Source organism: Acinonyx jubatus, chromosome C2 (assembly GCF_027475565.1).
Source record: "Acinonyx jubatus isolate Ajub_Pintada_27869175 chromosome C2, VMU_Ajub_asm_v1.0, whole genome shotgun sequence".
Taxonomy (NCBI): domain Eukaryota; kingdom Metazoa; phylum Chordata; class Mammalia; order Carnivora; family Felidae; genus Acinonyx; species Acinonyx jubatus.
Genome location: NC_069384.1, coordinates 45,256,342 through 45,283,023, shown reverse-complemented (window position 1 = coordinate 45,283,023; position 26,682 = coordinate 45,256,342). Strand labels below are relative to the sequence as shown.

At 39.3% G+C, this 26,682-nt stretch overlaps 1 protein-coding gene and 1 pseudogene across 4 annotated transcripts in view; one reads left to right on the top strand and one right to left on the bottom strand.

The window, feature by feature from the left end:
- The window catches only part of CRYBG3 (crystallin beta-gamma domain containing 3), a 128,595-nt gene that overhangs the window by 25,913 nt on the left and 76,000 nt on the right, over positions 1 to 26,682 (bottom strand). For all 4 annotated transcript variants that reach the window (XM_027077594.2, XM_015080806.3, XM_053220714.1 and 1 more), the window contains 4 exons: positions 13,375 to 13,517; positions 13,137 to 13,263; positions 12,213 to 12,245; positions 6,531 to 6,640 (listed from right to left, as the gene is read on the bottom strand). In XM_027077594.2, coding sequence (XP_026933395.2) covers positions 6,531 to 6,640; positions 12,213 to 12,245; positions 13,137 to 13,263; positions 13,375 to 13,517 — 413 coding nt within the window. The remainder of the gene's footprint in view (positions 1 to 6,530; positions 6,641 to 12,212; positions 12,246 to 13,136; positions 13,264 to 13,374; positions 13,518 to 26,682) is intronic.
- On the top strand, positions 1,251 to 3,097 carry LOC106982652 (hsp90 co-chaperone Cdc37-like; annotated as a pseudogene).

Genomic DNA, 26,682 nt, shown 5'->3' with positions numbered 1-26,682 from the left:
TCGAGAAGAATTCTGGTGCAATTTTGATTGGGATTGCATTGAATGTGTAGATAGCTTTGGGTAGTATTGACATTTTAACAATATTGATTCTTCCAATACATGAGCACAGAATGTTTTTCCATTTCTTTATATCTTCTTCAATTTCCTTCATAAGCTTTCTATAGTTTTCAGCATATAGATCTTTGACATCTTTGGTCAGGTTTATTCCTAAGTATTTTACGCTTCTTGGTGCAATTGTGAATGTGATCAGTTTCTTTGTCTTTTTGTTGCTTCATTATTAGTGTACAAGAATGCAACTGATTTCTGTACATTGATTTTGTATCCCACGACTTTGCTGAATTCATTTATCAGTTCTAGTAGAATTCTAGTAGAATTCATGTATCAGTTGTAGACTCTTTGGTGGAGTCTGTCAGGTTTTCCATGTATAATATCACATCATGTGCAAAAATAGAAAGCTTGACTTCATCTTTGCCAATTTTGATGCCTTTGATTTCTTTTTGTTGTCTGATTGCTGATGCTAGAACTTCCAACACTATGTTAAACAACAGCGGTGAGAGTGGATATCCCTGTCGTGTTCCTGACTTCAGGGGGAAAGCTCTCAGTTTTTCCCCACTGAGGATGATACTAGCTATGGGCTTTTCATAAATGGCTTTTATGATGTTTCTGTATGATCCTTCTATCTCGACTCTCTCGAGGGTCTTTATTAAGAAAGGATGCTGTATTTTGTCAAATGCTTTTTCTGTATCAACTGACAGGATCATATGGTTCTTATCTTTTCTTTTATTAATGTGATGCATCACGTTGATTGATTTGCCAATGTTGAACCAGCCCTGCAGCCCAGGAATGAATCCCACTTGCTCATGGTAAATAATTCTTTTTATATGCTGTTGAATTCGATTTGCTAGTCTCTTATTGAGCATTTTTGCATCCATGTTCATCAGGGATATTGGCCTGTAGTTCTCTTTTTTTGTTGGGTCTCTGTCTGGTTTAGGAATCAAAGTAATGCTGGCTTCATAGAATGAGTCTGAAAGTTTTCCTTCCCTTTCTATTTTTTGGAAAAGCTTGAGAAGGCTAGGTATTATCTCTGCTTTAAATATCTGGTAGTATTCCCCAGGGAAGCCATCTAGTCCTGGACTCTTATTTGTTGGGAGATTTTTGATAACTGATTCAATTTCTCACTGGTTATGGGTGTGTTCAAGTTTTCTATTTCTTCCTGTTTGAGTTTTGGAAGTGTGTGGGTGTTTAGGAATTTGTCCATTTCTTTCAGGTTGTCCAGTCTGTTGGCATATAATTTTTCATAGTATTCCCTGATAAATGTTTGTATTTCTGATGAATTGGTTGTAATAATTCCATTTTCATTCATGATTTTATCTATTTGAGTCATCTCCCTTTTCTTTTTGAGAAGCCTGGCTAGAGGTTTATCAATTTTACTTATTTTTTCAAAAAAACCAACTCTTGGGTCTCCAGCGCTGCCGCTGCCAGAGTCAGAGCTGGAGCCCGTGCAGGCTGAGCTGCTGAGGCAAGATGGTGGACTATAGCGTGTGGGACCACATCGAGGTGTCTGACGATGAGGACGAGACGCACCCCAAAATCCACACGGCCAGTCTCCTCTGCTGGCGGCACCAGGCCACCAGGCACCAGGCATGGAGCAGTTCCAGAAGGAGGAGGAGGAGCTGGAGAGGGGCTGCCGCCAGTGCAGGCGCAAGGTGGCCGAGTGCCAGTGGAGGCTGAAGAAGCTGGAGGCCGCGGAGGGCGAGGTCAGCAAGGCAGAGCTAGAGCGGCTGCAGGCCGAAGCTCAGCAGCTGCGCAAGGAGGAGCCTGGGAGCAAAAGCTGGAGGAGATGCGCAAGGAGGAGAAGAGCATGCCCTGGAACGTGGACACACTCAGCAAGGACGGCTTCAGCAAGAGCATGGTCAATACCAAGCCAAAGCAGACGGAGGAGTCGTCGAAGTGAGGGAGCAGAAACACAAAATGTTCGTGGAGAAGTATGAGAAACAGATCAAGCACTTTGGCATGTTCCGTCACTGGGACGACAGCCAGAAGTACCTGTCGGACAATGTCCATCTGGTGTGCGAGGAAACCACCAACTACCTTGTCATCTGGTGCATTGACCTAGAGGTGGAGGAGAAATGTGCACTCATGGAGCAGGTGGCCCACCAGACCATCGTCATGCAGTTCATCCTGGAGCTGGCTAAGAGCCTGAAGGTGGATCCCTGTGCCTGCTTCCGGCAGATCAAGACAGCCGACCGCCAGTACATGGAGGGCTTCAACGATGAACTGGAGGCCTTGAAGGAGCACGTGCGGCGCCGCGCCAAGCTGCGCATGGAGAAGGCCATGAAGGAATAGGAGGAGCAGCAGCGCTGGAAGTGGCTCAGCCCGGGCGGTTTGGACCCCGTGGAGGTCTACCAGTCTCTCTCTGAGGAACTACAGAAATGCTTCGACGTGAAAGATGTGCAGATGCTTCAAGACGCCATCAGCAAGATGGACCGCACCGATGCTAAGTACCACATGCAGCCCTGCATCGACTCTGGCCTCTGGGTCCCCAACTCCAAGTCCAGCGAGGCCAAGGAGAGGGAGGAGACAGGCCCTGGGGACCCCTTGCTGGAAGCTGGCCCCAAGCCAGGCGACAAGAAGGATGTCAGCGAGTGACTCGCCCCGGCTGCCGCCTGCCTGCCCGCAGGCCTCTCTGTGTGCCCCTTTTCAGAAAACAAAAATAGATCCCTCTCCCCAGCTCCTGGCTTCCTCCACTTTCGCTGCTCCCGCCCAGCCTGGGTCAGGGAGAGAGCTGCCCCCATCCCACTGCCCCCACCTCAGTGCTCATCCAAGTCTCTGCTTTGAGTCAAGGGGCTTCACTGCCTGCAGGCCACCCCCCACACCCCACCCATCATCATTATGCCAAAGGCCTGAGGGTCCAGGGAGGGGTGGAGGTCGCTAGGCTGGTCTGTGGGGTGTGGGGAGGGTCGCAAGCCCAGAGGCCTGCTCCAGTCACTATGGACTCTGTTTTCACTGTTCATCTGCTCTCGAGTCTTCTATATGGTAAACAACAATGATCTACCAATAAAGGATTTCAGATGCTCAAAAACAAACAAAAAACCAACTCTTGGTTTCATTGTTTAGCTCTACAGTTTTTTAGATTCTATATTATTTATTTCTGCTCTGATCTTTATTATTTCTCTTCTTCTGCTGGGTTTGGGGTGTATTTGCTGTCCTGCTTCTAGTTCCTTTAGGTGTGCTGTTAGATTTTGTATTTGGGATTTTTCTTGTTTCTTGAGATAGGCCTGGATTGCAATGTATTTTCCTCTCAGGACTGCCTTTTCTGCATCCCAAAGCATTTGGATTGTTGTATTTTCATTTTCATTTGTTTCCATATATTTTTAATTTCTTCTCTAATTGCCTGGTTGACCCATTCATTCCTTAGTAGGGTGTTCTTTAACCTCCATGCTTTTGGAGATTTTCCAGACTTTTTCCTGTGGTTGATTTCAAGTTGTGGTCTGAAGGTGTGCATGGTATGATCTCAATTCTTGTATACTTATGAAGGGCTGTTTTGTGACCCAGTATGTGATCTATCTTGGAGAATGATGGCCAACTAATCTTTGACAAAGCAGGAAAGAATATCCAACGGAAAAAGGACAGTCTCTTTAACAAATGGTGCTGGGAAAACTGGACAGCAACATGCAGAAGATTGAAACTAGACCACCTTCTTACACCATACACAAAAGTAAACTCAAAATGGATGAAGGACCTGAATGTGAGACAGGAAACCATCAAACCCTAGAGGAGAAAGCAGGAAAAAACCTCTCTGACCTCAGCCACAGCGATTTCTTACTCGACACATCTCCAAAGGCAAGGGAATTAAAAGCAAAAATGAACCATTGGGTTCTCGTGAAGATAAAAAGCCTCTGCACTGCAAAGGAAACAATCAACAAAACTAAAAGGCAACCAACGAAATGGGAAAAGATATTTGCAAATGACATATTGGACAAAGGGCTAGTATCCAAAATCTATAAAGAACTCACCAAACTCCACACCCAAAAAGCAAATAATCCAGTGAAGAAATAGGCAGAAGACATGAATAGACATGTCTCTAAGGAAGACATCCAGATGGCCAACAGGCACATGAAAAGATGCCCACTATCACTCCTCATGAGGGAAATACAAGTCAAAACCACACTCAGATACCACCTCACACCAGTCAGAGTGGCTAAAATGAACAAATCAGGAGACTGTAGATGCTGGAGAGGATGTGGAGAAACGGGAACCCTCTTGCATTGTTGGTGGGAATGTAAACTGGTGCAACCACTCTGGAAAACAGTGTGGAGGTTCCTCAAAAAATTAAAAACATAAATACCCTATGACCCAGCAATAGCACTGCTAGGAATTTGCCCAAGGGGATACAGGAGTGCTGATGCATAGGGGCACTTGCACCCCAATGTTTATAGCAGCACTTTCAACAATAGCCGAATTATGGAAAGAGACTAAATCTCCATCAACTGATGAATGGATAAAGAAGATGTGGTTTATATATACAATGGAATACTACTTGGCAGTGAGAAAGAATGTAATCTGGATATTTGTAGCAACATGGATGGAAGTGGAGAGTATTATGCTAAGTGAAATAAGTGAGGCAGAGAAAGACAGATACCATATGTTTTCACTCATATGTGGATCCTGAGAAACTTAACAGAAGACCATGGGGGAGGGGAAGGAAAAAAATAAGTTAGAGAGGGAGAGCGCCAAACCATAAGAGACTCTTGAATACTGAGAACAAACTGAGGGTTGATGGGGAGTGGGAGGGAGGGGAGGGTGGGTGATGGTCATTGTGGAAAGCTCCTGTTGGGAGGAGCACTGGGGGTTGTATGGAAACCAATTGGACAATAAATTTCATATTAAAGAAAAAAAAATATATATATATATAAAGGAGGCATTTGAACTTGGCCTGACTAGTATTAGAGGGACGACTGTGGGATTTAAGGAAAAGTAGTAAAAATATGAAACTGGATTTGGGGACATACAATTGGGCTATAACTGATTTCTGGTCAACAATGGAAAAGTAAGATGTTACTGGAATGGTGCTACTTAGGAGATAGAATTTCTTCAAACGGAAGAACTGGCTCAAGTGAAAAGGAGAATTGATGAATCCAAGATATCTTAAAAAATGAACAAAGAGATTCTGAGGAGTTATTAGGTAAATACTTGAAACAGATCTACCACTGAATTGCACACTTTAAAATGGCTACAGAGGTAACGTGTATTTTATGAATATTTTATAATTAAAAAATGGAGGAATTAGTTTTAGTCTTGAGAATCACATATGGTTCATTTATATCTGAGAAAAGTCTAGTATATTGCTGTAGCTCAAAGAACACAAGATTTATTTTTTTATTTTATTATTATTTTTTAAAGTTTCTTTATTTGAGAGAGTGGGAGAGGGGCAGAGATAGAGAATCCCAAGCAGGCTCCTCACTGTCAGTGGGGAGCCTGATGTGGGACTTGAACTCATGAACTGTGAGAATAGGACCTAAGCCAAAATCAAGAGTCAGATGCTTAACTGACTGAACCACCCAGGTGACCCTAGATTTGATTTAAATTTATTAAAATTGATTTAATTTAAAAAATCAAAAAGAATTGACTCTCTCTCTGCCCCTCCCTGCTCACTCGCTCTCTCTCTCTCTCTCAAAATAAATTTTAAAAAAGGGAGGGGAGGGTACATGTGTAGCTCAGGTGGTTAAGCATCCAACTCTTGACTTTGGCTCAGGTCATGATCTCATGGTTGGGTTTGTGAGTTTGAACCCTACATGGGGCTCTGTGGTGACTGCGCAGGGCCTGATTGGGATTCTCTCTCTTCCTCTCTTTCTGTCCCTCCCCTGCTCACTTGCGCTCTCTCTCTCTCTAAAAAAGAAAGAGAGAGAGAGAGAGAGAGAGAGAGAGACAGAGAGAGAGAGAGAGAGAGAAAGAAAGAAAGAAAGAAAGAAAGAAAGAAAGAAAGAAAGAAAGAAAAGAAAAGAAAAGAAAAAGAAAAAACAAAAGAAAAGAAAAGACTAAAGCAATCCTGGGTCTAATATTTGGTGTGGGATCTTTGGAACACTAACTCTGAAATTAGGAGTACTCATCTGTGAAACAAGGCTGATTTGATAAAGAATTTCAACAAAATATATATATTTTTTAAATTTAGGAGTACTATATCTAATCTGGACAGAAACAAAGTTTTTTAAATAGCATTCTATTATACTATCCAATAAACATACAAGCATTCAAAATATTTAGGAAATAGTCTTAAGTTATCAGTGAGAAAATAAAATGACCACAATGCTCCCCAAAATTGGCTCACTAGCATTTCATTTCTCTGTATTACACAATGGTTCATAATACAAGCTAGGAAAAATTACTATAGGCTAATTAGCAGTTGACCAATGACTAAAAGAATGTTTTTAATTCACTGTGAATAGAAAATAAACAAGTCAAATACCTGTGAATTTAAAGCAAATTTAGCTATTGAACGACAGTAGAAAGCACTCAACAAGCATACTTACCAACCCCGAAGAACTTTAAAAGAACATGGCCTGAATGAAGTCAAATCAGAGATTTCTTCTGTAAAATCTACACATTCACCCTGGAACCCTGGTTTACTGAATGCTTTGAGCTAGGAGAACAATAACACAACAATTTAATAGGAAATAACTGTTTGACATTATCACAAAAGCAAATGAAAACCTTTTATTTCCTATATTTATTTAAGAAATTCAGCAAAACATGAGACAGAATTTTATCTATTACCAATGAATCGAGGTTAAGGGTGATCTGCTCTTTAAACTCCCATTGTTTGTTTCCTTACCCATTTCCAGCAATGTCACCATTTATTTACTATTTTCATCCATCTTTTGCATCAGATTCTGGGCACAGGGTCCCAGAAAAAAAATTCTACCTGTAAGATTAAATCAGAATCCTTCCTCCACTAAAATGTGGTCCCTGTCTATTGTGTCAAACAAGCATTATCCCTTGTGGTGAGACGACATGCATAAAATAAGAAGCGATGTAGTGTTAAATACGAAGGCACAGTTTCAGCTAGTATGAGGGGTGGTTAGTATTAAGTCTTTTCTCTTCCCAAGTCTTGCTGATCCAGTTAATAAAAGGTTGAAGCATGAAGGCATGCCCCTACGTGGGCCTGACAACACAGGAGCAGATGGCAGAGAAAATAATGATGACAAGATTTCTGGAAGATTTACGGTGAACAAAGAAAGACATCCATGTCTTGTATTTTAGCTAAGAGACTTCTGCTTACTGTTAAGAATATCTTAAATGTACAGCTTACTGTTTAATATATAAACACATTTCTACTTCAGTCCTTTTTGTCAAGAAAAATCCATGAAATCTCCAAGTTATTCCCTTCAGACCAGAAATACAATAATCTGCAACTCTAGTGGCCTTGAATCTATATAATAGGAAAGAAAAAGTTAATGAGCCCTATAAATATGGGAGCCTTGAAATAACACAGCCCACAGGTTCACCCTGCACTGACAGGCCCGCATTGTAGCTAAAAATGCATCATAATGAACGCTGGGCACCATTGTCCTTTTTCCTGCTCACACTGTATCAAGAACAAGGCTTCTTTGAGCAGTTGATGTTTGCCTCCTTCATCTTCCCAAGAGCCCTCTTAGAGGCTGATGGCCTCTGAGTTCTGTGCAACTGTGTCTTGACTGTCTTCTTCTGCTCTGACATCAAAGACCAGAGAAAACCAGGGAGGTGGGGGAACGGATTCCCCTGGACCATCCGTGGCTTGCACAACATAACTTCCTATCGTGAAACCAGTCTGCATTTGGAGCGTTAAAACACCAGCTACTCCCTGCCTTAAGGAAGTTTCTATCATGATCCTTCTAGTGGATACAGAGGGTAGTAAGAAAAATGAAGTCCAGAACGAGACAGACCTGTGCAACAATTTCTCATGTAAGCACAATTTTATGTGTCCAGGGAAACTGCCGGTAATTTCCTTGATAAGAACACACATTTTGGTTAGTTTATACGCTACATGTTTTAACTTAAAGGCTTATAAAAACATTAGATTGAGAAGTATAACACAATTTAACTTCCAAAAATGTATAGTAATTTTTTCTACATGCAAGTATTATCTTAATTCATGATAAGAGTTGGAAAAGCCACATGCAAACAGAGGTCACGGCTGTCTTGTTCACTGTGCAAATACCCAGTTTTTATACTGCTCAGCTTAAGATTTATACTTCAGTTTATCACCATGAAGCCATGAAATCCCAGACAAGTGACAGTGCAAGCTAAACATATTTCAGATGGTCTAGGTTGTAGCCAACTCTAGTGTTTAATCTGTCTTCATAAGCAGAAGCATTAATTAAAATACACATAGACACACACACTTGCTATCAAGTACCTTTTTGATTCGATGGGTTAGAATGTTCTTTGCCCAAACAAAAAAAAAGCAGGCTTAATGCCAATCTGAGCTTATTTTTACTCTCAAAATAAGATGTCATATGGTTCACCCAAAATTTGTCCAGCCCCAGAAAAGTAATGCCTCACTCTGATGACCTTATGAATGCCTCAACAGAACATTCTCATGATAATGTTCTGAGATTGGTCCATAGAGAAACCAATTCTGTGATTATTAATTATAATTAAATTGTGGTTTCTACTCTTAGTGAAATTAAGTAACAGGACCTTGGTAAAATTAAGTCCTGGGAAAAGCCAGGTGGATAAATGACTATTTTGGTTTCCTTTCCAGATAAATGGAGAATGTACAAAATAACTCAGATAGGATGCTTAGAATCAAGGCAAAAATATAAACAAGAGATGAGTTTATTTCAAACAAACCTGTGCCATTTAGGTATGGCTCAATCCCTACCAGCCTCCCAAATGGAACTGTATGGATGCAAAAAAAAAAAACAAACCAAAAAAAACACCTACCACAGTTTTGCAGTGCAAACTGCCTTTTCACACACATTATCATACCTCTTTAGAACTACTCTATCAGACAGAAACTATCACTACTTTATGAACTTTTTGCAGAAATATTTTTTATTATGTACTTTTCATTTGTGATATATGTGAATGAATGTAATAGGTCTTTAATATGACAAACTAAGAACTCAAAATTTTAATTATTGACCAAACACATAAGTTGTGCTCAATTTATTTCACACTATCAGAATAAATTTTTCATTGTAACTTCATTTATTTCAATGCTAAAACAATTTTTATGAGAAACTTTTATCCTACCTAAATAAGACCTTGTGCAGCCTTTTGGACCTCCTTTACACAAACATGTTCATTATTAAACAAAGAACAGTCTTGTTTCTATTTGTTTCTATTCTACTATTACATCACACTGTTTCCTACTGTCCTGTTTTGTACTCCTCACATCAAATGTTTACTACACAATAATTTTATTGCCCTGATTACTCGTAAAGGGTTTTCTTTACTTAGATAATTAGCTCTTCCTGAGTATTTCTGGTCTTTGGATTCTGTAAAAATGATCTGGTTGTAGCACCATGAAGAAGTGTTTTCCTCTGGTACCCTTGAATCTTACTAGCCTAAAGCTGTCACTTTCCTGTCCCCCATACAGGATAACAGTAACCCCAACTGTTAAAGATGCTGTGATCACTCTAAAATTCAATGTGGCCAAACTATCCAATACAAGAAAATATCTAGAGTTGCTTTTTCTCAGATAGAATCATATATAAAATGGAACAGAGGTTCAAAATTTAAAGAAATCAAAACTTCTACTAATATTTGCAAATGCACTTGAAAAAGATTCTAGGAAGAAAAAAAAGGTCCTCAGTTGTATCAAAGGGAGTAACTGTTTAGAATTTCTAGAGAATGGTGCCTGACTATACCTCTTTGAAAGCTAAACCCACTTTTATAAGATTTAATCTAGTGAGATGTCTGATGTTCTGCTAAGACAAAGAGGTGATGAAATTATGAACATAATTCATATTGTTTTTATTTGGGGAAAAAATGAAAAAATTAAATGCCAGTGGTATTATGAAGAACTATATAATGATGCTGTATATTTTGAGTTGGCAATTAGACTTAGTGATTGATCTTCAGCCATAGGTAAAATAATAATCTTCTGCATTAAAGGAGGTGTTCTGGGTCTCAAATACAACAGATCTCATCATAATATGGTAACACATCAGAACTAATACATTTATTAGAGGAACATTCATGATGTGTATTTATCTCTGTATACATACATATTCTGGCTTTTCCCTTCTTAGGTTGCTTGAGGTTCCCTTTAAAATCACCAGCACAAAAAAAGAAAAAAAAAATTCTTCTTTGACTTCAACTCTGAGATGTCATTTCCTTATTCCTCAGCGAAAATAACATCTGAAATAGTCAATATGACTATCACAGCTATTTGTGAAGAAGAAAATACTTTCTAGTTACTGAATGGAACCAGAGTGTCAGCCAAGATCCTTTCCCCTAAGTAAAAACAAGCAAAACATTCTGAAAATGTGGTCCAATAGAAATAATAAGAGCTTTGATACTGGGTAAACCAAGGAGGCTTTGTCTTCTTCACGTTACTAAATACTCAGCTATCATATACCTGTCAGAAACACTTATTTCACAAGGCTATGGCTGAGCCATATCCAGAAATATGAAGTGGGGCTCATTTCACTGGGCGTTTCCTGCTGCTTCCTTTCTCTTCAAGTTGGACTGGAAATACTATAAAGAAAATCCTCGGAGCAATCTGCTCCAAACAAGGAAGTCCATAAAAAAGAACAGGAATGTAGGAGGGAAAAACAGCACTTAAAAGAATGTGACTTTTATCTGTACTTAAAAACTTAGAAAATGTGCAGTTTGGAATTATCTCTGTTTAACTCTTTAAATACTCATGTTGATTCCTGTACAAGTGCTTTAAAAGTCTGCTGTTGGAGTTTTCAAAGATTCAAAATACAGATCTGGCAGGAAGTGTCTCTGAATCAACAACTCAATTATATTCAAAAAGGAAATGTTCCCAATAGCACTTGAACTAATCAGAAAATAAGAGAACCTGAAAACATACTGTGAACAGAAACATGGTTACAACGAAGTTGACTTGAAATACATAAACACTGGCAAGAACATGAAAAACATACACACTCAGAGAAAAAGACTTAGCTTCATCTAAAGCCAGCAAATGTCCAGTATTTAAGCTTAATCACTCAATTGGCTTCTTTTCCCAAATCTGTTATTTAAAGTGAGACAGAGGAAGGAAGCAATGTCTCTTATCCCCTCTCCCTTCTATGGATGTACTGATTATACCATAGGTCTTACTCTGATGTAAAATCCTGAAAATGTGGTTTGAGTGGACTCAGATACTAAAAAATGCCTATTTTGTTATTTCTAGCTGTGTGAAATGACACTTAAATTCCAAATCTTGGCTTTCTCATCAATAACTGGGATTAATTTTGACCTTACAGGGTTATCACAAGCACAAATTAAGCATAATTTGTAGCCCTCAATGGATCATAAACAAACGTTAGGCTCCAGAGTATTGTTCAATCCTTCAAACCATGAACACACTAGAAATAAACAAGCAGGGCTGCAACTTTGCTAGCACTTTTAGGAAATATGTGATTTAGGTTATTAGAAATACATTTACATAATAAGCATGCGAAGATAGCCATTTTTCCACGTTAAGTTTGCTCCTCCAAACACAGGATAACATACTGTGCTGAATAAGAATGTGACACTGAATGGGGGCACCTAGGTGGTTCAGTTGGTTAAAGCATCAGACTCTAGATTTCGGGCCAGGTCATGATCTCAGGGTTTGTGAGATCCAGCCCTGTGTCAGGCTCTGTGATTGCAGTGCCAGGGCCTGCTTGGGATTTCTCTCTCCCTCAATCTCTGCCCTTCCCTCATTTGACCATGTGTACATGCACACTCTCTCAAAATAAATATATAAACTTAAAAAAAAAATATGACATTGAAAAATGAACGGGCAATAGGAAAAGAGTGGCAGAGATTCAAAATGACCCCAAAGAGGTCAGAGTTAAAGCTCTATGAGGAGAAACCAAAAGGAAATACGGTAAGTCCAGGCCAATGCAACCAGTAACGAAGAGGGACACTCTTCTGCCTGTGGGTACCAAGTACGATATAAACTGTCCTGTCATATAGACAAAGAAATTTATCTGAGGGAAACAAAGAATTGAGATATTGAGACAAAGGGCACAAATGCTTTTAGTAAATAAAAAAATTTTCAAACATACCAAATGGGGAGGCTCATTTATTCCAAGTGGTTCCTGAAACATATATTAAAACATTTTAAAAATTGTAATCATATAATCTTACTTATCTTTTCGAAAGTTTGAAAATACCATTTGAAAAATGAAAAAAAAAGTAATTTACTAGATTTCTTGAACTAGTTATGACCTTCAAATAACTGAATTATCTTGATTTTAGTACTCATTACTAATTCCTTTTGAGTAATGTAGCTGGGAAAAAATATGTGCCTCAATGTCCATCAAACAGAGTCTGAGCTTCCTGTCATTATCTTTCCCACCACTATTTCATGGGCACCCTTCTTGTTCTGTGTTGTTACACACAGAACACTCTTTCCTAACCACACTCTTTCCTAACTTCATGATTTTGTACATGAGATTATTCCCTCTTTGAGGACTGCTTTTTCTGCCCCATGTTATCGTGTGACTAAACTGCTTTTAACCCTAAAGATATCACTCAACACAACCTCTTCTTGAGAAGAGGCATGCTGCCCAACTCCCAGGCTCTGAGTGCTCCTTCACAGGTTCCCCCGCACTGCCTACACACCTCACCTCCTCACTCATCACACTACAATCAGTCATCTATATATCAATCTCCTCAAAGAGACTGAGACCCATCAGGGCGATCTTATTCATCTTTTATCTCCAGTGATCAGTAGTGTCTGGTATATGAAGCACCAAATAAATACTGTTAAATGAATGAAGTGATCAAATTACAGGCATCTCATTGATGTGTTGATACCACCTACTATCAGCTCCCTAAAGAATCTAAAGCAATTAATATGCTATTTCGTTTTCTCTGTATATTCACATAACATAATCCAGCAGTTTCATGTTTAAAAAGCCTGTTCTACATGTTCAGCTGTACACTGTTACATGCTCTAGAATTGGTTATGGTCATAGCTGACTCACCAGTTGGATAGGTCGTATGGACATGATTATATTATTTGATCCTCCCCAGTCAAAAAAGCATTTGTATTTTCCTTTCTCTAAAATGTACTGTTCTCCACAAAAGAACTTCTGCTGGTAGGCAACCCATCTAGCAGGAAAAAAGAGAAAAAGAACAGAGATGATACAGAATCGAGCAAACAAACCAACAATCTTAAAACCAAAGAACCTCTCAAAGTTCTCAGAATGGGAGAAAACTTACACGCCACTTTTAACGTGAATGGATCTGGTTTCACTGCCAAAGCCGATTTCTTCCAAGTCAGAAATTTCCTGATTTGTAATGTCAATAAACTTCCCACTTTCTAGGTCAGATTCAAATAGTGTGATAGAGGATTCTATAAAATTCTAAAAAGAGGAAGAAGAAAGTTAAAGAGAGCATAAGGATTTTGTTCTATAGATTGTTGTACCTTTGCACAATTTTCATACTTGAGATTTCACACACATAACTCCAGGAGGAATTTTAAATGTGACGGGAAACAATTTTGATAGTTATTACTTTTAAAGCTTAAAGAAAAAAATAAATCCCAATTTACTTTAATCAGGAAATCAACATTGTTATATAAGTGGAAATTAATCAAGAGTTGGTAAATGGCTGGGACTTACAGGCTATTATATGTTACACTACTTATAAAGGAAACCAAAGTTTCACTTGTGCCTCAAAAGTGAAGCCACAACATGGAGCCAAGAGTAAATACAAAATGTACAGTGGGCATTTTGTGGGAGAGGATTTTATAAGCTTAAATGTAAAAGGAAAAATGAAATTTCCTTGACCATAGGTTAAAAAGTTAAAATGAGAGGAAAATTTTGAAGTTTTTATAGATAATATATTTACAACAAAAATATCAGAAAAATTTTAAGATCCAAGTTGATAAATCCACGAAGGACACAGACAATTCACAAAGAAGATTGGCATTAGAAACAAATATGCAAAAGTCCAATTTCACCAGTAAAAATTAAGAAATTCAAATTAAAATCCTTAGGTACAATTTTCATTTTTTAAAATAAGGAGGTTGTAAAAATCCAGTTTTATCTGGAAATATTCCTGGTAAAAAAATAAATTGGATGGGGGCACCTGGGTGGCTCACTTGGTTACACATCTGACTTTGGCCCTGGTCATAATCTTGTTGTTCTTGAGGTCAAGCCCCATGTTGGGCTCTGTGCTGACAACTCAGAGCCTGGAGCCTGCTTCTGATTCTGTGTCTCCCTCTCTCTGCCCCTTACCTGCTTGTGCTGTTTCTCAAAAAATGAATAAATGTAAAATATATATATACATATAAATTGGATAGCAATTTTAGAAATTTCTTTCTTTCTTTCTTTCTTTCTTTCTTTCTGGAGCCTCTGGCACTTAATACTAAAAGAAACTATTTTCTGTAATATTTTTATTTATTAATTTATATATATAATTTGTTGTCAAATTGGTTTCCATACAACACCCAGTGCTCATCCCAACAGGTGCCCTACTCAATGCCCATCACCCACTTTCCCCTCTCCCCCACCCCCCGTCAACCCTCAGTTTGTTCTCAGTATTCAAGTGTCTCTTATCATTTGCCTCCTTCCCTCTGTAACTTCTTTTTTTTCCCCTCTTCCCTTCCCCCCTGCCCTCTATTAAGTTTCTCAGGATCTACATAAGAGTGAAACAAATGGTATTTGTCTTTCTCTGCCTCACTTATTTCACTTAGCATAATACTCTCTACTTCCAACCACATTGCTACAAAAAGCCAGATTTCATTCTTTCTCATTGCCAAGTAGTATTCCATTGTATATACAAACCACATCTTCTTTATCCATTCATCAGTTGATGGACATTTAGTCTCTTTCTATAATTTGGCTATTGTTGAAAGTGCTGCTATAAACATTGGGGTGCAAGTGCCCCTATGCATCAGCACTCCTGTATCCCTTGGGCAAATTACTAGCAGTGCTATTGCTGGGTCATAGGGTATTTCTATTTTTAATTTTTTGAGGAACCTCCACACCGTTTTCCAGAGTGGCTGCACCAGTTTACATTCCCACCAACAGTGCAAGAGGGTTCCCATTTCTCCATGTCCTCGCCAGCACCTATAGTCTCCTGATTTGTTCATTTTAGCCACTCTGACTGGCGTGAGGTGGTATCTAAGTGTGGTTTTGATTTATATTTCCCTCATGAGGAGTGATGTTGGGCTTCTTTTCAATGTGCCTGTTGGCCATCTGGATGTCTTCTTTAGAGAAGTGTCTATTCATGTTTTCTGCCCATTTCTTTACTGGATTATTTGTTTTTCAGGTGTGGAGTTTGGTAAGCTCTTTATAGATTTTGGATACTAGCCCTTTGTCCGATACGTCATTTGCAAATATCTTTTCCCATTCCATTGGTTGCCTTTTATTTTGTTGACTGTTTCCTTTGCTGTGCAGAAGCTTTTTATCTTGATGAGGTCCCAAGAGTTCATCTTTGCTTTTAATTCCCTTGCCTTTGGAGATGTGTTGAGTAAGAAATCGCTGCGGCTGAGGTCAGAGAGGTTTTTTCCTGCTTTCTCCTCTAGGGTTTTGATGGTTTCCTGTCTCACATTCAGGTCCTTTATCCATTTTGAGTTTATTTTTGCGAATGGTGTGAGAAAGTGGTCTAGATTTAACCTTTTGCATGTTGCTGTCCAGTTCTCCCAGCAACATTTGTTGAAGAGACTGTCTTTTTTCCATTGGATATTCTTTCCTGCTTTGTCAAAGATTAGTTGGCCATACGTTTGTGGGTCTAGTTCTGGGGTTTCTATTCTATTCCATTGGTCTATGTGTCTGTTTTTGTGCCAATACCATGCTGTCTTGATGATGACAGCTTTGTAGTAGAGGCTAAAGTGTGCGGTTGTGATGCCTCCCGCTTTGGTCTTCTTCTTCAATATTACTTTGGCTATTCGGGGTCTTTTGTGGTTCCATACAAATTTTAGGATTGCTTGTTCTAGCTTCGAGAAGAATGCTGGTGCAATTTTGATTGGGATTGCATTAAATGTGTAGATTGCTTTGGGAAGTATTAACATTTTAACAATACTTATCCTTCCAATCTATGAGCACGGAATGTTTTTCCATTTTTTTGTATCTTCTTTAATTTCCTTCATAAGCTTTCTATAGTTTTTAGCATACAGATATTTTACATCTTTGGTTAGGTTTATTCCGAGATCTTTTATGATCCTTGGTGCAACTGTGAATGGGATCAGTTCCTTTATTTGTCTTTCTGTTGCTTCATTATTAGTTTATAAGAATGCAACTGATTTCTGTACATTAATTTTGTATCCTGCGATTTTATTGAATTCATGTATCAGCTCTAGCAGACTTTTGGGGGAGTCTGTCGGGTTTTCCATGTATAGTATCATGTCATCTGCAAAAAGGGAAAGCTTGACTTCATCTTTGCCAACTTTGATGCCTTTGATTTCTTTTTGTTGTCTGATTGCTGAAGTTAGAACTTCCAACACTACGTTAAACAACAGCGGTGAGAGTGGACATCCCTGTCGTGTTCCTGACCTCAGGGGGAAAGCTCTCAGTTTTTCCCCACTGAGGATCATAATTAGCTGTGGGCTTTTCATAAATGGCTTTTCGATGTTTCAGTATGTTCCTTCTATCTTGACTCTCTCGAGGGTCTTTATTAGGAAAGGATGCTGTATTTTGTCAAATGCTTTCTGCATCAATTGACAGGATCATATGGTTCTTTTCTTTTATTAATGTGATGTATCACATTGATTGATTTGCCAGTGTTGAACCAGCCCTGCAGCCCAGGAATGAATCCCACTTGATCATGGTAAATAATTCTTTTTATATCCTATTGAATTCAATATGCTAGTATCTTATTGAAAATTTTTGCATCCACATTCATCAGGGATATTGGCCTGTAGTGCTCTTTTATCGCTGGGTCTCTGTCTGGTTTGGGAATCAAAGTAATGCTGGCTTCATAGAATGAGTCTGGAAGTTTTCCTTCCCTTTCTATTTTTTGGAACAGCTTGAGAAGGATAGGCATTATCTCTGCTTTAAATGTCTGGTAGTATTCCCCAGGGAAGCCATCTAGTCCTGGACTCTTATTTGTTGGGAGATTTTTGATAACTGATTCAATTTCTCACTGGTTATGGGTGTGTTCAAGTTTTCTATTTCTTCCTGTTTGAGTTTTGGAAGTGTGTGGGTGTTTAGGAATTTGTCCATCTCTTTCAGGTTGTCCAGTCTGTTGGCATATAATTTTTCATAGTATTCCCTGATAATTGCTTGTATTTCTGATGGATTGGTTGTAATAATTCCATTTTCATTCATGATTTTATCTATTTGGGTCCTCTCCCTTTTCTTTTTGAGAAGCCTGGCTAGAGGTTTATCAATTTTATTTTTTCAAGAATCCAACTGTTGATTTCACTTATCTGCTCTGTTTTTTTAGATTCTATATTATTTCTGCTGTGATCTTTATTATTTCTCTTCTTCTGCTGGGTTTGGGGTGTCTTTGCTGTTCCGCTTCTAGTTCCTTTAGGTGTGCTGTTAGATTTTGTATTTGGGATTTTTCTTGTTTCTTGAGATAGGCCTGGATTGCAGTGTATTTTCCTCTCAGAAATGCCTTCTCTGCATCCCAAAGCATTTGGATTTTTGTATTTTCATTCAAGTCCATCTGATCCAATGTATCATTTGGGGCCCTTGTTTCTTTACTGATTCTCTGTCTAGACGATCTATCCATTGCTATAAGTGGAGTATTAAAGTCCCCTGCAATTGCCACATTCTTATCAATAAGGTTGCTTATGTTTGTGATTGTTTTGTATTTTGGTGGTACCGAATTCAGTGCATAGACATTTATAACTGTTAGCTTTTCCTGATGGATAGACCCCATAGTTTTTATATAATGCCCTTCTTCATCTCTTGTTACAGCCTTTAAATTAATGTCTAGGTTGTCTGATATAAGTATGGTTACTCCAGCTTTCTTTTAACTTCTAGTAGCATGATAGATAGCTCTCCACCCCCTCACTTTCAATCTGAAGGTGTCCTCTGGTCTAAAATGAGTCTCTTGTAGACAGAAAATAGATGGGTCTTGTTTTTTACACATTCTGATACCCTATGTCTTTTGGTTGGAGCATTTAGTCCTTTTACATTCAGTGTTATCATTGAAAGATATGGGTTTAGAGTCATTGTGATATCTGTAGGTTTCATGCTTGTAGTGGTGTCTCTGGTACTTTGTGGTCCTTGCAACATTTCGCTCACAGAATCCCCCTTAGGATCTCTTGTAGGGCTAGTCTAGTGGTGATGAATTCCTTCAGTTTTTGTTTGTTTGGAAAAACCTTTATCTGTCCTTCTATTCTGTCCTTCTATTCTGAATGACAGACTTGCTGGGTAAAGGATTCTTGGTTGCATTTTTTTTTCTGTTCATCACATTGAAGATTTCCTGCCATTCCTTTCTGCCCTACCAAGTTTCAGTAAATAGGTCTGCTACTATCCTCATGTGTCTACCTTTGTATGTTAGGCCCTTTTATCCCTAGCTGCTTTCAGAATTCTCTCTTTATCCTTGTATTTTGCCAGTTTCACTATGATATATCGTGCAGAAGATCGATTCAAGTTATGTCTGAAGGGAGTTCTTTGTACCTCTTGGATTTCAATGCCTGTTTCCTTTCCCAGATTAGTGAAGTTCTCAGCTATGATTTGTTCAAGTATACCTTCAGCCCCCTTCTCTCTACTTCTGGAATTCCTATGATACGGATACTGTTCCCTTTGATTGCATCACTTAGTTCTCTCGAATTCTAATTCTCCCCTCATACTCCTGGATTTTTTCATCTTTTTCTCACCTTCTTCTTTTTCCATAATTTTATCTTTTACTTCACCTATTCTCCCCTCTGCCTCTTCAATCCACGCTGTGGCCGCTTCCATTTTATTTTCCATCTCATTTATAACATTTTTTAATTCATCATGACTATTTTTTAGTCCCTTGATCTCTGTAGCAATAGATTCTCTGCTGTCTCTATGCTTTTTTCAACCCAGCAATTAATTTTATGACTATTATTCTAAATTCTTGTTCAGTTATATTGGTTAAATAGGTTTTGATCAATTCGTTAGCTGTTGCTACTTCTTGGGATTTGTTTTGAGGAGAATTCTTGCGTTTCATCATTTTGGCTAGTTTTCTGTCCCTTATGCATTTTAAAAGCTTGCTGTGGTCTTTGCACCTGCAAGCACTGCTATATTAAAAGAGGGTCATACACTGTCCAGGGCCTGTCCCTTCAGGAGTTGTTTTTTCGGAGATTGTTACTTGCTCTCTGTTGTTGTGTTTGGTTATTTTATTACCCTACTCATAGTGATATTTTCGATCCTCCACTAGGTGTGCTTTGATTTGTTCCTTGGAGTAGCCCTATCTTCTTTCAAGCTTCCCCATTTTCTTCCTACTAGATTCAGTCTCTTTTCCTCCTAGGCTCTGGTGTTCATAGTCTTTTGGCTTCTGCACTTCTTTGTTGGCAAGTCACGGGAAGTACGGATCCTCCTACTTCTCTGCCATGTTGGCCGAGACCCTAAAAACCTTGGTGAAGAAAACCATGATGTAATGATGGCATGACCGGAAGTTGAAAATAATTTACAAATACATTTTAAAAGAGTGATATTGTTTAACTCTCTGATATTTTTGGTAAAATTCTTTTTTTTAGCTAGAAAAAGTTTCCTAAAACTAAATGATGGGGAATTTATATTCAAAGATGAATTTTTTTTTTGTAATACCAAAAAGTTGTAAATAGTGCAAATACCCAAACGACGCATAAGCATAAATCTTTATACATCTACCTACCACCTGATGGAATATACTTACTACTGGCCAAGAGCTTTATGTGTTTTATTTCCAAAAGAGCTACCACATGAGATTATATTACCATCATTCTCATTTTCCAGCTAAGTAAGGGGAGTAATTTGCTTGAAGTAACACAGCTACTGAGGGGCAGAGACTGAACTTAAGTCAAAATCTATTTATCTACTCACCTTAATCACTGTCAGGATGAAAGAATAGGACAAAACCTCTCACTTATAAAACTGGTAAGACGATAAGTATGCAAACCCCCCCCCCCCAACTTTTCATAAAAGAAGACTAGTAGGAAAAAAACTCAAGAGTGGTTGGGTCCAGAGAAATTGGATAATTTTAACCTACCTTTTTTACAAAACTTTGTAACAGATATACTTTTTAATTGGAAAATACAGAATACATTATTTTTTAACTTTTTTTTTAATGTTTATTATTTTTGGGGAAGAGGGAGACAGTGTGCGCAGGGAGGTGCAGAGAGAGAGGAAGACACAGAATCTGAAGCAGGCTCCAGGCTCTGAGCTGTCAGTACAGAGCCTGACACAGGGCTCGAACTCACAAACCATGAGATCATGACCTGAGCCGAAGTCAGATGCTTAACTGACTGAGCCACCCAAGAACCCCAGAATACGTTATTTTTAAAAAGAACTGTGGTAGGGTCCCCTTCCAAAGAAAGAAGAAAAAAAAAAAGAAAAAAACACCTGAAGGCAACCTTGTTATTTGTATACTTGACAACCTCCATCCCCACCCTGTAACATAAGACCACTTAATCAGAGTAAGTTTGTGTGTCACCATATATGGGAGACAAAGAAATAAAAAATATATAAGAACCTGTGCCATATGGCATTTGGGGCTCAGTTCTTTGGGTACAAACCCAACTGAGCAGTGCCAGCAGGAATAAAGTTGCTTCCTGAAAAGAAAAGCCTCGGTTTCATGACTCTCTCTGCAAGAATCCTGCTACATCACTTGGGGGCTCGTCCAGGATTCAGAGTCGGTGAGTTGCCACCTCCTTTGCTACTGGGAATGTGAACCATCGGGGCACCAGGAGAGGCTGGTGCCAGCAGAGCACTTGATCCGAAGGAGACTAGCCCTCCTGGCGTGGTGGGGAGAGGACCCTGTGTGTGCTAATGGAACCCATGAGGCTCAGGAACCAGCTAAGGGAGCACCCATCAGACTGGTAAAAACCCGGGTTCGTTTTGGTAGACCTGCAAGAGGCAGAAGGGGAGCCTGATCACCTTCCAGAGTCACACTAGTAATTCCACAAGGGACAAGGAACAAAGCTGCAACTCTAAGGCACTGGGCGCTGGGTGGCAGGTTGGGGTCGCCATGTGACTGTGTTTGGGGACTTTTCTCTATTTCCTGGATCAATGACTATGATAATTAGAGCCAAGTGTCTCTGGTTATTCTATATCAGAACAGGGACTTTAAGGAATATTCCCAAGCAGCTGCCAAAACTCCTTTTGTTTCAGGGAAATTCCTTGCCTTCTCTGGACTGACATTTACTGCCTAAGTCCACTGGTGGAAAACAAAACAAAAGAAACTGGTGCCTGCTCCTCTGTCCAAGCTGACAAGATTTAAAAATGCGAATTCTCTTTCTCTGCCTTCCGCTGGCACCTTGTCTCTTCTGCGTTTCCTCCACCCCCCCCACCCCTCCTGTTTCTACACCACTTGGGGGGTGGCCTGCATAACTGGCTCCTCAATGCCTCTGGCACCATCAGCTCCTCCTCCCACCCAAATGTCCAGGATCAAAGAATTCCACGTCAGATTTCCCCACCAATGTTCCAGGTAAAGATTAACCATGGGGAAGGGAACAAATTGTGTTTCACGGACCCAGGTAAAACGTATTCAGTGTTTAAGCTAATTTAAGTTTGTTAGTTTAAGACAGTGTTTATCAACATTAAACACACACACACACACACACACACACACACACACACACACACACAGAAACAAACTTTTATTCAACCTAGATTTGCTGAAGGTCAAATAGGTTCATGTTATCTCTGTTCTAATTTGCTAACAAAAGGATGACTTAAAGTGATGGTTAATTTTGTCTGTCTCAAAGTTTTCATGGGTAATCCTTAAGATAGCTTTCAAAGCCTTTGGTAACCTAAAATGTTAAAGTTTTGCTCGCATGATAAATTGAGATTTAATTCATTAGATATCTAACAAGAGATTAAAGCCCTATTTACTAGATGTAGGTTTGTGCTTCTCACTTGTTGCAAAAAACTAAGGGTATTTGGAATTGTTAAAAAAAAAAAAACATGCTTTGTGCTTAATGTATTCGTAAGTTTGCCATCTAAAAAAAAATTCTGATGTAACAGAGCTCGTAATTGGTTACTACTTAAGTTTTCACTGGAGACTAAGGTTTCTAAGAGTTAAAATTCTGCTACATGTAGTTAAAACTGATAAAAATTAGAAAAGCAACTCTGTATGTAGATAAGTAGGAAATATAAAAAAAAATATAAGAAATAGAAATATATATTTTTTTGAAGGTAAAAGAAAGTAATTTTGTCCTAAATGAGATTGGTTATTTGGAGAGAAATGGCTTGGGAAAAAATCTAAATGCAAAGAAAAGTTGTAGAAGGTTTGTGATGAAAAATCTTTAAAAAGACATTTAATGTGTGGTCAGGAAGGACCAAGATTAAAATAAATGGATTTTAAAAGTACACGGGGTTAAGATTAAAATTCCTCCTCGTTTGATCCAAAGGCTGGGAAAATGATGGCAATACTCTGGTGCCAGCCTCCAAATCCTCCACATTTGTGTTATTCCTGTTCAGCAGAGGAATGGACACCTTTGCCATGTGAGGGATGGATGATAAATGAAGGGCTTTTACTAAGATACATGGGAGCCATTTTACTAAACTTAGCCCGTTGTATGCCAAAAATGGATATCCACATGGCTGAAACATTTATGTGGGCATTGTTGAGAAAGGCAGGGAAACAGACCTTGACTTTGGCTCTTTAACCCCTTCCCTCAATGGCCAATGATTGATATGTAAGTTACTGCTGGGCCAAAATAAAATTAGTGCATCCTACAACAACCAAGAAAATATTGCTTGGTCACAGTCCATACCTCCAACATACCCCCAAGGTCCTACAGGCAGGAAATGGAGGGGTCAAAACAATAAAACAAAACAAAAAACAGGAAAGACCAGGCCAGCTCTCAGAGGTAGAGTCAAGCCTGGTTAAGAATGACTACTCCCAGCAACTCAGAGACTGACAGGGCTTTTGGCTGCCAATCGCATAGCCAGCCGAAACAAGGGGCCAGGAGGTGAGGTTTCTCCTGGAAGGCTATAGGAAATTGAAGATAAGGGACAACTTTCTTCCTTTTTCCTATAAATGGGTAATTCCCCATCCAAGGCCATTACTCCATTGGAATGCATTATGATTCATTTCTTTGCATAAAGGCTTGGCTCCCATACAAATTGGAAGAGGGAACCTGGCCCCCAGAGGAACATATCAATAACAATACTATCCTACAATAGGAGGTGTTTTGCAAATGTGAAGGAAATGGGGAGAATACCCCTATGTTCATTGTTTTTGGGCCTTAAAAAAATTAAGATATAATAATTTTGTTAAGTCAGACTCTTAATGAGACAGATGTTTTAAAAAAAATTAAGGAAATATAAGATTTAACCCTTAAATTATGCTAAATTAGCCACTATCTTACAAACACAAAATGAGAGCTCAATGGCCTTCCTGGAGAGGTTGAGGGAGGCTCTCATTAAATATACGGCTATCTCCCCTGACACCCCTAAGGCTGAGATAACTTTAAAGAACAAATTTGTCACTCAGTCAGCCCTAGATATTCAGAGAAAAATGCAAAAATTGGCTGTTGGCCTTGAAGGGACTCTGGAGGAGCTCTTATAAGCTGCCAATTGGGTATTACAAACAAAACAGAAAAGGAAGCTTAAAAAAAAAAAATCTGAGGCCTTAATTGTGGCCTTAGGTACTATGTCAGACCAGACTTCCTGAGGTCCTGGCACCAAGTGCCATTTATATGGCCATTCAGAGCACGAAAAGGAGAACGTCCTCAGAGGGGACAACCAAAATGAACACCCCATTAGCCATGCCCCTATGTGGAGACAATCACTGGAGAGCTGAACACCCTCAGGGACCTCTATCTGTGAGGGTTCAGATAACCAATGTCCCTGGAAGGGACTAACCGGGGCCTGGGGCTCTTCACGGTGGCTCCCCTAAACCAAATGTTTATCAGAAACCCAGAACCTCAGGTAACTCTAAATATGGAAGGAAAACTGATTTTCTGCTTAACACCAGAGCTACCCTTTCTGTCCTCCTTTCCACTCCAGGCCAACTGTCCAAACACAGCATGACAACTAGAGGCATCTTTGAAAAACTAAATTTTTCTCTCAGACCCTGGGATGTATATGAGGAAACCTACTTTTTTCTCATTCTTTACTGATAATGCCAGAGAGCCTTACTCCTTTGCTAGAAAGGAACATTGTAACTAAATTAGAGACTATGGTGCTACTAACTCCAGGACAGATAAACAATTATGTGTTTTTGGAAATTACTGGATATTATATGTGTTTTGGAAATAACTGGATATTAAAGGGTTCAGGAAAATAGTTTGCTGCTAAATCAATTATTAAAGGAGACTCAATCACACCTACTCTCTCCAAAAAATAAATAAATAAACTGGGGTCTAACTCCTAAACACTGTCTCTAGCCCTTGGAATGGTTACAAACAAGCAGGGCAATTACTATTACCAAGCTCACAGAGCTAAAAGATGATTAAAACACAGCATCAGGGCTTCTATTTAGGGAGGGACAAAACTTATCAAATGGCCCAAAGATGTTTACTAGAAAAAATTTGTCAAGGACAGTTCTCCAAGTAGTATCAGGCTGTGAAGTACGTCTTAGAAACAATCCTTTCAACCACAAACTTGCTTTCCCAGACAGTCAAGGAACTGGAGACTATCCAGGAAAGATTAACAATTAGGTCTCACTCAGATGCCAAGGTCAAAAAAAAAAAAAAAAAAAAATCCACCATCTGTTTGTATGGGTTAATACTTTTATTAATTGGATGGAGGCCTTCTCCTACAAGACAAAAAAGGCACAAAAAGTAATAAAAATTCTGCTTTATAAAATAATACCCAGGTTTGGCTTACCTAAATATTTACAAATTAATAATGATAAATGGCTGCCTTGACTCTTTCTCTAATAGAACTCCTGGCTCTTAAAAAAGTTTTACACATCAAAATAAAGCAGACTGTCTGCTTATACTCAGCAAAACTCTAACACCTCACAAGGATTACATGCCAAACTCTTAAAAATAGAGCCACCATTGATTACTTACTGCTCCTGCTTCTCCCATCACTTGGGTTATGAGAGATTCCCTGACATATGTTGTTTACAAAGTCAGGGTCTCTCCTAGATTATTTCACAGGTTTGGAAACTGTAGACATTATCTTAAGACGCCATCTTATTGGTCAATATAATCTTTACTTTGTGTTTTTCTCTTTATGTCTACTAACGTTTGTGCCACCTCATACCTGCCAGCCTTCCTGTAAAACCATACTGTGGGCCATTCGACCAACCCTTGGGTAGACTAACTGCTGTACCCCTATACTGTCCCTTAGCTTGAAGAAGCCAGAACGGTCATCGTCCCTGTTCCTTAACAGTAGTTACAGGCCCTATGCCAGGGGAGAAGTAAATAGGGAAAGGGTTAACATTAGGCAGGGAGAGATAAGGGACCTTCAGGGAAAGACTGCAGCTGCAAGTGGGAGGCTAAAAAAGAAGATGGGGTTCTCCCCTTATAAAATCCTTTATGGGCACCTTGTCCCATTATCAAGGGCATAAGCAGGGGATCTAAATGAGATAGACAATCTAATCCTAAAACAACAGATAGGGGCCCTTGGCTTCACCCTAACCACCTTTCACCACTGGGTCAGGGAACGATTACCTGTGAATCTGCCTACAGATGCTCACCCCTTTAAACCAGGAAATGCAATATGGATAAAGTAGTAAAATGTCCAACCCCTAAAGCCCCTCTGGAGGGGACCATTCACTGTCATTTTGTCCACCCCTACTACAGTAAAGGTAGCCGAAGTGGGTCCCTGGATTCACCACAGCAGAGTGAAGCTGGCATCTTGAAACTGGGAATGTGCTCCTGATCTGTCAATGCTGTGCAAGCTGACCATATGGAAGAAGCAATATGCAACTCCAGAGGCTCCAAGAAACTGCAGCCCTGCTTTAGTCACTCCAGAAGCTGACTAATCCATGCATGGCAGAAGCTTGAGGAATCGATGTCCTTAAGTCCAAAAGACTGTCCTTATTTTCTATATGTTTCCTTACTGTGATGCACTATCACGCCTTGTTTCCCACTACCATTGTGATTCCTGCTCTACTCTTTTCCATAGGTTGGCAGAGGCTGCCTCGGCTGGCTAAAAATGTGATGAGAGGTTTTTGTTAACACTCACCTTCCTTTTGGGAATAGAATATTTCGCTGGTACCTACATGGGGAAACAATGGCCTTAAGAGACTAAAAATTAGATCCCCACAAACCTTATAGTAAAACAAAATACCCCAGTCCTACTATTGGGGTTTGGCTTCTTAAAAGTTCAGTTACTAGAAAAAAAACTGTCTTGCCTAGTGGAGTAAAGTTCATTGTCGTCTGTTAAAAACTTAGCATGCCTATGCCAAAGACTTTATAACTCAACTGTCCGAAAAACCCAATGGTGAGGGACCTCAGGTCACCTTGAGCCAGATCCCCACCCCTTGTCTAACTTCTCCCAT